General features: G+C 38.3%; 1 protein-coding gene across 10 annotated transcripts in view; it reads right to left on the bottom strand.

Annotated features, from left to right (window-relative positions):
- Nucleotides 1–13,118, bottom strand: part of tcf12 (transcription factor 12) — a 178,271-nt gene that overhangs the window by 57,905 nt on the left and 107,248 nt on the right. For all 10 annotated transcript variants that reach the window (XM_078427058.1, XM_078427050.1, XM_078427052.1 and 7 more), the window contains 2 exons: nt 2,966–3,071; nt 2,470–2,606 (listed from right to left, as the gene is read on the bottom strand). In XM_078427058.1, coding sequence (XP_078283184.1) covers nt 2,470–2,606; nt 2,966–3,071 — 243 coding nt within the window. The remainder of the gene's footprint in view (nt 1–2,469; nt 2,607–2,965; nt 3,072–13,118) is intronic.

Here is a 13,118-nt window from a genome sequence, read left to right on the forward strand (position 1 = left end):
AGCAACCATAATAGATATTTTAGAACAATTCAATTGTTTAGCACCACTAATGATGTAGTGCTGCAAGATGCAAATTGATCCCTAAATACTGCTATATGGCCAGCTCACAATCAGGATTACAGAAGGGGTGCTTATTTTAGTGAGAACACCCCAATTAAATTAATACGGATCAAGTCTCGCACATCCTCGACCATGCCTCTTACAAAAAAATGTTTTATTGCTCAACTGAAATGAACTGGATTTTAAATATTATTTAAAATAAAAACTCATTCTTAAAACATCCACTGCAACATCCCTATTCGAAATACGATTCAATCAAACATTTAAGCTAGTTAGAAAAATTGACTATATGTGAATATTTAAAGTTTTTTTTTAAACAAGAAGCAAGTCAAAAGCACAAGGTATTTTCTTGAATTAGAATTTTCAAAATGAACTGGAAATGGTGACGCTAAAATGCTAATTTCTCAATAGGTAATCAAAAACATGCTTCATCGTAATAGGAGCTTGATTGCAAGAGATAGTTTTATTAAAAAAGCTTCCTTGCTCCATCTCTTGGAGATCCAACTACAGCTAGGCTTCACTGGACAATAAATATGGGGTTAGGGAGAAATAGAAAGCGATCTGGTGATTTTATAGAGATATATGAAATCTTGAGGGGAATGGATGTTGAATGCACAGAATCGTTTCCCCCATTATAGGGGAACCAAGACAAGAGGGTGCAGATTGCAGGTAAGAAGGCCCCAAGAGGCAACCTTTTCCACACAAAGGGTGGTATCTTTATGGAAGAAGCTGTTAGAGGAAATCTTAAAGGCAGATACAATAACAACATTTAAGACATTTGGACAGATACATGATTAGGAAAGTTTGGAGGGATATGAACCAAACATGGACAAATGGGACTAGCTTAGATGAGACACCTTGGTCGGCACAGAATTGGGTCAGAGTGCCCGTTTCCATGCTGGATGACTCCAAAAGAAAAGATGCCACTTAACTGAAAAATAACCAACTGTCTCAAAGAAAAAAATTGAATTAAGTCAAAAAATATATAAACTTCATGAATTAGTTAAACACACAGAATTGATATATCTAAAATAGTGTATCAGAGAGGGAGCAAATAAGAATATCAAATAAAGGTATGGAGCTAACATGTTTGAGTCAGACAGAAGCTTTCTGTGCTAAAATTCATGATTCTACATCTGTATAAACTAACCTCATGGAATTCACTGCAATATCAAGAAATAAGCATTGTTTCAAGAAATAAGCAGTTTGCTAAATACATTTGCAAAAAAAATTACAACAGTGAATAAACTGCATTTCAGAGACACCCCATGATTAAATTGGTCATCCCATCTTCTTATTCGTCCAAACTAATTACAAACAAGTTGTCAAATATTTCATTATTGGCACAATGAAATTGGTGCTCTTTAAGAATTGCACGCATCCTTGATAAATTAAGTTTACAATGCAATCCAAAACCAAATCTTTATCAAAGAATATTTCATTCTGATATTCATTAGTTGTAAATTCAAAATAATTCAAATAACTTCAAGTCAAGCTACTCTATTAAAAAATGACTCTACTCAACTCTAAAAAACTTTGTTTCCATTGTTGTTCTAAACAAAATTTGCAAAGAATTAGCCAGAAAAGATTTGTGCTTCCCAATTGCTCTTTCCATTCCAACTACAGCTGCCCTTGAATGTAATGCTGATTAAACTCAGCTGCAAATTGACAAAATGCAACTGTTACTGTAGTAACGTGCCTTTGCTCCATTCATGAACTGAAGATTTTAATTTTTTTGATGTACCTTCTGCTTTGAACATCAAAGCTACTTATTGGAAAAGAAAACTTGACATACATTCAGGTAAACTCCATTGCCATTCCCAGATTAAGTCCCACATAACCACCCCGACTGAATGATAACTCCTCCAAGTACCCTTATCCAATGTATCATATTTAAAATTCTGATGTCATGTCAAAATCCCTTCAGTGCCTCATCACTCTCCTTACTCCACAACTGCTAACCACTCACAATTTCTGAATCATGCATCTTTTAAAGTTTATGTCCCTGGATATGAAAACATTCACTAGAGGGATTAGTTTCTTATTTAACTGATCAAATTCTTCAATCGCCCAAGACACCTTGAACAGATTATCCCTTAAATATTCTGTATTTGGCTGAACGTAGGCTTCATGTTTTACAGCTGTCCGTGACTTTTTTTGAATTTTTGAAACTTTTCAATCTACCAAGTATAGGAGCAGGCAATGAAATTTATATGCATTCATCTCAGCTTAAGAGTTAATTAATTATTGAAATATTAAAACAGATGTAAAGATTCACTTATAGGTTCACACAAAGATCACCGCAATTCGCTCATAACAATTCTCAGCATAAACTTAAAACAAACCACCATTTGATGTTCTCCAGAACAATAAAAGAGTAATTAATTGACAAGCACAAATTATCCTTACCAAGCGATCGTGTGTATGGAGATTGTTGTAAATACTAGATTGAGAGACATGAGAAGAGTTTCCCAACATTCCTCCATAACTTGGCTGGTGCATTCCATTTGAGGAATTCCAAAGATCAGAAGAATTATGATTTCCTTCTAATATGGAAAATAAATTTATCAATTGCAGAGAAAATCAAAACAATTTCTTCATAACAATGGAAAATATAATGCAAAAATCAAAGCCTTCAATGACAACTGGAGAATAAGCAACATGGCCATAATTCTCAGCAGATTTAATCGATTTTGGATACAAATTCATTCCAGATAAATGAAGCAGATGCCAAAAATAAAAAAGTTAATTTATAATTTATTTGTTATGACCACTATAGTATGAATTAAATTTTTTGGATTCAAGCAGCATTTTACATAAACAACACAACTTGGAATGCTCTTTACTGATTGCACTTTTCACCCCCACACACTATTCTTAGATAATGATTGAAAACCAAACTTACCTTGCATAAAGAAAGTACTGGCAAACATGCTGCTGGGTGGTTTTGGTGATGGGTAACTGGGAGACTCCCTGTTAAAATCATCTGAGCTAGGAGAAGGTGCGTAAACCTGAAGGCAGAAATATCAAAATTAATAAGTCTGATGTGTTTGAAATCCTTATTATTTCTATTCCAAACTAAGTATCAACAATCAAGTATCAAAATATAATAGCCATTCTAAAAAATACCATTGAAACGGCAAACTTTGACATCCCATGCAAGTGCTGCTGAAAGATGAAGTCTAAGATTCGATGAATGACAGGTAGCACATCTATCATTGCACTCAGTGTGTGGTTCGATCACGGAGCCCAAATGTGCTTGGGTTCTTCAGAATTACAGTAGGGAAATCACCTGTCTGCTCACAGATCAGCCTATGTGGCCGATGACTGCATTTACAATGATTTCTGTGAGGATTCATGGATTTAGAGGCAAAGAGGAAAGTAAATAATTTTGTTTTCATTATTTTACTTTCACAGTTTTAAATGTTTAGATCTGTTGGTTCTATAAATGAATTAATTTTATTTGTGGATTTTAATGACAGACATTAAAACTAAGATCTTGAGAGAGGGCAAAGCCTTGCCTGCAGTTTTGCCTTTTGTCAAAGTGTCAGAATTGTTCCCGAGGTAAGGCTAGTTGGGTGCATGCAGGCAAGGACTATTGGCACAATTTGGTGGAATAGTTACCACCAGATTCAGGAGCATCTCCATTATCAGACTACCGAATGAACCTCTCATCAGCCAAGGGTACAGCCCTGATCTCTCAATCTTCTCATTGTGGCCCTTGCATTTCTTTTAAATCTGCACTCTCTCTGGAGCTGTAACACTATAATGCTGCAACACTACATTCTGCACTCTGGAATGTTTCCTCTTACACTACTTGTGGTACACGTGTATGGCTTGATTGCACGCGTGTCAAATACGATATGACCTGATAGCATGCAAACAAAATTTTCCAATGTTTCTCGCTACATGTGACCAAAGCCAATAGTTCATTAATTGAAAGTTTGTTTCAAATTACTTAGCAAGAGGTTTATTTCAGATATGAAAACGCTAGTTCTATGATTCATGAGTGCATATTCCCATGTAAATATTTTTGTACGTGCCCAGCTGCCAAAGTTTCAAAATCAAGCAATCTTTTCAAAAGCTGGTGTGTTGTTTTTAAGAATCCCACACCAAAGGAATGGGAGTTGTACGCCCAACAAACCTTTCCTTTTAAAAACTGTGTGAGCAATTTAAATTGGCTAACAGTTGAATAAGCTGAGAACTAAGCCTCCCTATCAAATGCATACTTTTGTGCATCAGCATCCCAATAGACAATAGACAATAGGTGCAGGAGTAGGCCATTCAGCCCTTCGAGCCAGCACCGCCATTCAATGCGATCATGGCTGATCACTCTCAATCAGTACCCCGTTCCTGCCTTCTCCCCATAACCCCTCACTCCGCTATCCTTAAGAGCTCTATCCAGCTCTCTCTTGAAAGCATCCAATGAACTGGCCTCCACTGCCTTCTGAGGCAGAGAATTCCACACCTTCACCACTCTCTGACTGAAAAAGTTCTTCCTCATCTCCGTTCTAAATGGCCTACCCCTTATTCTTAAACTGTGGCCCCTTGTTCTGGACTCCCCCAACATTGGGAACATGTTTCCTGCCTCTAATGTGTCCAATCCCCTAATTATCTTATATGTTTCAATAAGATCCCCCCTCATCCTTCTAAATTCCAGTGTATACAAGCCTAATTGCTCCAGCCTTTCAACATACGACAGTCCCGCCATTCCGGGAATTAACCTAGTGAACCTACGCTGCACGCCCTCAATAGCAAGAATATCCTTCCTCAAATTTGGAGACCAAAACTGCACACAGTACTCCAGGTGCGGTCTCACCAGGGCCCGGTACAACTGTAGAAGGACCTCTTTGCTCCGAAACTCAACTCCCCTTGTTATGAAGGCCAACATTCCATTGGCTTTCTTCACTGCCTGCTGTACCTGCATGCTTCCTTTCAGTGACTGATGCACTAGGACACCCAGATCTCGTTGAACATCCCCTCTTCCTAACTTGACACCATTCAGATAATAATCTGCCTTTCTATTCTTACTTCCAAAGTGAATAACCTCACACTTATCTACATTAAACTGCATCTGCCATGTATACGCCCACTCACACAACCTGTCCAAGTCACCCTGCAGCCTTATTGCATCTTCCTCACAATTCACACTACCCCCCAGCTTAGTATCATCTGCAAATTTGCTAATGGTACTTTTAATCCCTTCGTCTAAGTCATTAATGTATATCGTAAATAGCTGGGGCCCCAGCACCGAACCTTGCGGTACCCCACTGGTCACTGCCTGCCATTCCGAAAGGGACCCATTTATCCCCACTCTTTGCTTTCTGTCTGTCAACCAATTTTCTATCCATGTCAGTACCCTACCCCCAATACCATGTGCTCTAATTTTGCCCACTAATCTCCTATGTGGGACCTTGTCGAAGGCTTTCTGAAAGTCGAGGTACACCACATCCACTGACTCTCCCCTGTCAATTTTCCTAGTTACATCCTCAAAAAATTCCAGTAGATTTGTCAAGCATGATTTCCCCTTCGTAAATCCATGCTGACTCGGAATGATCCTGTTACTGCTATCCAAATGCTCAGCAATTTCTTCTTTTATAATTGACTCCAGCATCTTCCCCACCACTGATGTCAGACTAACTGGTCTATAATTACCCGTTTTCTCTCTCCCTCCTTTCTTAAAAAGTGGGATAACATTTGCTATCCTCCAATCCACAGGAATTGATCCTGAATCTATAGAACATTGAAAAATGATCTCCAATGCTTCCACTATTTCTAGAGCCACCTCCTTAAGTACCCTGGGATGCAGACCATCAGGCCCTGGGGATTTATCAGCCTTCAGTCCCATCAGTCTACCCAAAACCATTTCCTGCTTAATGTGGATTTCCTTCAGTTCCTCCATCACCCTAGGTTCTCCGGCCCCTAGAACATTTGGGAGATTGTGTGTATCTTCCTCAGTGAAGACAGATCCAAAGTAACGGTTTAACTCGTCTGCCATTTCTTTGTTCCCCATAATAAATTCCCCTGCTTCTGTCTTCAAGGGACCCACATTTGCCTTGACTATTTTTTTCCTCTTCACGTACCTAAAAAAACTTTTGCTATCCTCCTTTATATTATTGGCTAGTTTACCCTCGTACCTCATCTTTTCTCCCCGTATTGCCCTTTTAGTTAACTTTTGTTGCTCTTTAAAAGAGTCCCAATCCTCTGTCTTTCCACTCTTCTTTGCTGTGTTATACTTCCTCTCCTTAATTTTTATGCTGTCCTTGACTTCCCTTGTCAGCCACAGGTGTCTCTTACTCCCCTTAGAGTCTTTCCGCCTCTTTGGGATAAATTGATCCTGCAACCTCTGCATTATTCCCAGGAATACCTGCCATTGCTGTTCTACCGTCTTCCCTGCTAGGGCCTCCTTCCAGTCAATTTTGGCCAGCTCCTGCCTCATGCCTCTGTTTGCCCTGTATCTTGCCCTGTATCTTCCATATACTGTAATACTGACACTTCCGATTTTCCCTTCTGCCTTTCCATTTGCAGAGTAAAACTTATCATGTTGTGATCACTGCCTCCTAATGGCTCTTTTACCTCTAGTCCCCTTATCAGATCAGGATCATTACACAACACTAATTCCAGAATTGCCTTCTCCCTGGTAGGCTCCAGTACAAGCTGTTCTAAGAATCCATCTCGAAGGCACTCTACAAACTCTCTTTCCTGGGGTCCATTTCCAACCTGATTTTCCCAGTCTACCTGCATGTTGAAATCTCCCATAACCACCGTAGCATTACATTTGTGACACACCAATTTTATCTCCTGATTCAACTTGCACCCTATGTCGAGGCTACTGTTTGGGGGCCTATAGATAACTCCCATTAGGGTCTTTTTACCCTTACAATTCCTCATTTCTATCCATACTGATTCAACATCTCCTGATTCTATGTCACCCCTTGCAAGGGAATGAATATCATTCCTTACCAGCAGAGCAACCCCACCCCCTCTGCCCACCTGTCTATCTTTTCTATACGTTGTGTACCCCTGAATATTCAATTCCCAGCCCTGCTGACCAGAAAAATAAACCATATAATAACATAGTTTTAACTTGGGTTTTAGGGAACTTTGTCATGTAAATTCCATCATTGCAGCATAAACAAACAGTATGTGTCCAGCCTGATGTTTAATGTATCCACTGTTAACTGAAAACCAAAGGAAAAAGGTCGTTTCAGTGTTGTAATTGTGAGAAAATACTGGGAAAGTTAAAATCTTAACTGCAGTGGATATATGTTTTACATCAAGAGTCATCTCCAGGTTCCAACCACTTTTAAACATCAACAGAAAAGGAAGAGAGATTTCAAAACAGTGCCAATATATTTTTATAAAGTCATGATCTATATTTTCCTTATTTTAATGCCACATTTACCAAATAAAATGGTAATGTGTAAACATGTGGTGCAGCGGTAGAGTTACAAGGCATGCGGTGCCAGAGACCCGGGTTCGATTCCGACTATGGGTGCTATCCATACAGAGTTTGTACGATCTCCCCTTGACTGCGTGGGTTTTCTCTGAGATCTTTGGTTTCCTCCCATACTCCAAAGACGTACAGGTTTGTAGGTTAATTGGCTTGGTATAAATTGTAAATTATACCGTGTGTGTCCCTGGTGTTAATGTGCGGGGATCGCTGGTCGGTGCGGACTCAACGGGCCGAAGGACCTGTTTCTGCGCTGTATCTCTAAACTAAACTAAAGCTTTGCTGAAACGTTTTATACATATTAAGTAATCTTGGCTCTAAATAAGTATACCATTTTGTAAGCAGCATCTGCTCTTTTTCTTATACTCTTGCCTGTCAAAAATATGCAGACCTCTGAGCTTTCACAAACAGCCTCAATTCTAGGATCAAAGGCTTTGTGCACCAAACCTTATTGATGTGGTCTCAATAATTTCATTAACTCCAGATGGAGAGTCAATAGTCAGTCAATGCCACAGAAGGACGGAGTTCCTCCAAGTTATAATCAGAACAGATCAGAAATGAGAAACAGATCGAGTCATCCAATCTTCTCCAATTCATTTGCCAATTAAACTTTTAACAAGCTACTCACAAGTTTCATCCCATTATCACTACATAGAGCATGAAACTAAACAACAGAGCTGAAAAAGATTGCTTAAGTACAATTACAGATAAACACCATTTTGATGGCTCAGGGAGTTTATCTGGTCACAGAAACCAGAACATCCCATGAATAATGCCCAGCCAGTGATGAAAAGATTATGTCATCTGGGATAAGAACAGAATCATGTTCAGCAGTACAATAAAAGTGGCTGCAGAAGGGTTGATAACTATCAAGTTTAGTCATGGAGTTAAACATGTTAGCCACGTTCAACTGCAATGACTTCTTACATCCAAAATCCATTGGTACTCAACAGCTGGGATTACACCTTAACAGAAAGATACCAGACAGCATACCATGTCTTTGTAAAGACACCCGCCATAGAAATTCAATATTTTCAAGAAAAGCTGGCCAAGAAACCTGAAACAACATTTTTCACCAAACGCCACTCAATAAGTGATTGATCAGCAACAGAATTATTCAGACATCCATTATGAAACAAGAGTGCAATTCCCAAACCCTTTTCATAGAGTTAATCTTTAATTCATGCATTTACAAACTAGAACAGATTGAACAGATGAGCATGTCATTCTTTGAACATACATAATTTTCAGCAGTATAGATCAGACCAGTATTGCACCTGATCCTCTTCCTTGTTCTTTTGATATGATGGTAGAAATGAACATAATTTTCATGCTGAAACATCAATAAAGCATTTAGGTGGACAATATGCCTGCCTGGCAGAAAGTGAAGCTCAATAGAATCTTCGAAGAGTCCACAGGAGTGAAAGCAAAAAGCCAATAAAACTCATCTTAACTGACACAGCCCTCGTTAATGATTTCTGCAGAAAAAAAAATAAAAGCAGAAATGGCCTTCGTTTACGACAACTAATGACAAATCCCTCTTAAATCCACAGGATAAAACTGAACTGCAAAAGCGAACCTCCCATTTTAAAGGGAGACTAAAGTACAAAATACCTTTTATTTTTAAACACGCTAACCAAAGCGTCACAACTGTAATGACTTAATTGAACATACTTTAATGAACCCATAGCTTAGTGAACAGTTGTAGTTATTGCAGGCTGTAGTTCAAATATGATGCAATTTACAGTGGGGAGTAACCCTCAAATAAGTAAGGCTCTTTAACCCAAATCTTTTGAAAACAAATCAGAAAGGTCATTTATTATTTGAATCTCATGGCATCTGCTTTGACCTCATCTCAACAACATATGCTGAAATGTAATCATAACCTAATCCACAAGCAAAATGGCTTGCACTTTAATAAAACCTCTAAATACCAGACTACAAGTTACCCAAGTCCCATGGTAATAAGTTTTTATTCAATACAAATGTGTAAATATTAAAATCATACAATTGGCCTCGTACAGATTATAAAATGAAGGTGGGGTGGGAGAAAGAAGGGATCAGTGTAATCAATTAAATGATAGATCACACAATGCAAAGGAATAAATTAGTACCGCGATTATATGTCTCTACAACGTAACAGGAAAGAAAATATTTTGATACGGCATTCAAGCCATTGCTCACAAGTTTGAAAAAGCATAATATGCCTACTGCAGCATACATCCAAATGTTAAGTCACAAGTATCATAAACCCACTGAGAAGTGAAAGAGGATAGACAATAATTTCAGGTTCTTACATTTTATGAACTCCCACTTTTGCTGATCAGCAGAAGAGCATGGATCATGGATGACTGAAAAGTCTCTTGCTCAAGAAGCCAGTCATATAGCATGATGCAAAATGATTTACCTCCTAAATTGAGATTGTGTGCAACTTTCATGGGAACCAGGTTCCCATGCATAGACTGCCCACAGCCTCCATGATAAAAGTTGCAGGCTTGGGAGATGCATCCAGTGTCACCTGGACAAGTAATTGCAGTGTGGGTGACGTTTCGGGTCGAGACCCTTCTTCAGACCGACTCGACCCGAAACGTCACCCATTCCTTCTCTCCTGAGATGCTGCCTGACCTGCTGAGTTACTCCAGCATTTTGTGAATAAATACCTTCGATTTGTACCAGCATCTGCAGTTATTTTCTTATAGTAATTGCAGTGTATTTTGGTGGAGGGAATCAATCTGTAAGGTGGTAGAGTTTTTGTTGCTCAAAAAGACTTTTTCCTGAATGGAATTGGGCCTCAACTGTTATTGGTACTGTACTCAGCCAGAAAAGTGCAGAGCATTCCATCAAGTTCCCAACTTTGTCTTATATAAGGAAAAGATTGAGGTATCAGAAATCAAGTGATTACATTTTAGATTTCCAGCCTCTGACCTGCCCTTCTAGCAACTTGTGTGAATGGTTCAGTTAAGCGTCTACCCAACAGTGATCGCTCCATTCCTATCACCATGACAATAGACAGTAGACAATAGGTGCAGGAGTAGGCCATTCAGCCCTTCGAGCCAGCACCGCCATTCAATGCGATCATGGCTGATCACTCTCAATCAGTACCCCGTTCCTGCCTTCTCCCCATACCCCCTCACTCCGCAATCCTTAAGAGCTCTATCCAGCTCTCTCTTGAAAGCATCCAACAAACTGACCTCCACTGCCTTCTGAGGCAGAGAATTCCACACCTTCACCACTCTCTATATTGTCTATCCACCACTTCACCATGAGTATTGATGGTGGGACTCAATCATGGTAAAATCACCGAATACCAATCGATTCATGGATATTAACATCTCAGTACATCTTAACAAGCTTTTAAGTATTACTAACAAACATGAGACAGTGTGAACGAGAGGTTTCATATGAATAGTATCTGTGCTGGTCTATTCCAATATCAATCCAAAACTAATCCCATGTACTAATTTCTTGCCCTGTATCTTCCATATTTTAACTATATATCCCTACTAATAAAAACTTTAAAATATATTCTTAAAATAACTAAATTATCAAGAAATCACATCCTACTTTATATTAACTTCCATATTTTCTTACAACATAGATGGCCATTCAGCCCATTAAGGACATGCTGACTTGGAGAACTCTCCCATTCCCGCAATAATTTTCCATGTAACGTATTCTCTCCACATTCCCATCAATTCCATCAACTTCTATACACCAGGAGAAATATACATTGGCCAATTAACCTACCAACTCATATCTGTGATATGTGGTAGGAAATTGGAGCAACAGAAGAAAATCAACGTGATTACAGGGAGAACATCAAACTGACCATACCAGAGGTCAGGATTGAATCCTAATCACTGGGGCTGAGTCAGCAGCTTCCCGAACTTTAACTAATCAATAAGGAAACATAATTATAAAACAATACATTTGAGTAGCTTGGGTAGCTTGGAATATAACTGTGTGTAATCATGCAGTAAGTTTAAGCATTTAAATCATATTGATTTGAACCAAACATTGATTGGGCAAAAGGTTTTCTCCAAACAAGAGAACAATACATCCTAAAATGAGATCCTTGTTGCATTTAGATGGGATAATTATAGTTTAGGAGTGGTAAATATTCTAATTAGATTTTCTGCAAATCTGTACCTCCATATGGCAACCCCAATATGCTAAATGCACACCACTACATCATAGCTCTTTGTATCAGCACTAGGTGATCCATCATCTTGTACTGCTATGACCCCAGTGTTTACTGCATGGTAGCAATTTCACTCAAATACAAAGTCAATTATCTCCTACTTTGTAAATGTCATGGCGGTGGGTCATTATCATTTACTTAAAAACCTGAATGAAATGCAGAACAGAGCCTGAATGGCATTCAGATGACCCAACTTCAAACCCGACACCCTATTCCAGTGTTGACCCTATCTTACCCTATTCCAGTGTTGACCATCACATAAAAACAAACTCAATTAAATTTCTTGCTTTTTACTCAAGTAAAGATAAAAAAACACGATGCAACAAGACTTTAGACAGAGCAAAGGAAAAGGAATCTAATAAGCACCCTCTGTAAACAGTATTTCTGGAGTTATCCATTTCCTCAACTAAAGAAAAATAGCGCAGGTAATTCTAAAAGTTATTTTACAAAGAAATTAGGGAAAACCAAAAATTGCACCAATTATTGATATGTTGTCACTGGATGCAATTACAATCAAGTCCCTGCTAATTGAAATATAATCTCTGCGCTTTCTCTTAAAGCCAGAACAAAAGTTAGTTATCGTAACTGGAGTAAACCAACACTAAACATCTGACCAAAAAAAAAAATCATATTCAAATAGATTAATTTGTTTCTCCAATGTCCAAATAATACCATAACTGAATGTGGTGCTTTTGATTTTCTAAAATTTGCAAATATTACAAGCAGACAAAATTTCTGTCATTTTAAAACCACGATTACTGATTACTAAACTTTAAATTGTGAACCCAATTCTGCAGGTTTATCTCAGTTTCAGAAAGTTATTTCCCATGCTTATTAGTGCCACATTTCATAAAAACAAAGAATGTTGCTGGCTCGTTTCGTGGGTCAACCACATATAATTAATTATTTGGAATTCACATAGGACTTCAGTGCACTATAGTCCACACACGTCTCTGGCATAATTTATTATCTATTTACTCACTGTGCAAGCTCATAAAGCTAACCTTTGACCTACTGCAGACACATGCTATCAATTTTCTTTGGATGCCCCTCAATATCCAATCCTACTATCCTTTATAAGCTGAAAATACTTAAAAGATCAAAGCTGTGCTTTACTGCTTCAAGAACAAAGAGCATATTCTAATGGAGTAATAACACAAAACACAAAATTACATGAACTTTCCAAGACCACTCACAAGCCCCAAGAACGGAGATCACTTTAGAACAGCTGCAATTAAACATGACAGGCAGCATTTTTTTAAACTACAACTTCCCACAATTGCAAAAGCTAAGTCGTGCTAGACAGTCTTGCATAGGGTTTATTACATCTATTTCAGTTCTCCACATATTTGGTAAAGAATGCATTCAATTTATGGAAAATGTAGGCACAGTTGTGTTTAAGTT

This window comes from Rhinoraja longicauda, chromosome 33, assembly GCF_053455715.1.
Source record: "Rhinoraja longicauda isolate Sanriku21f chromosome 33, sRhiLon1.1, whole genome shotgun sequence".
In the NCBI taxonomy this organism is placed as follows: domain Eukaryota; kingdom Metazoa; phylum Chordata; class Chondrichthyes; order Rajiformes; family Arhynchobatidae; genus Rhinoraja; species Rhinoraja longicauda.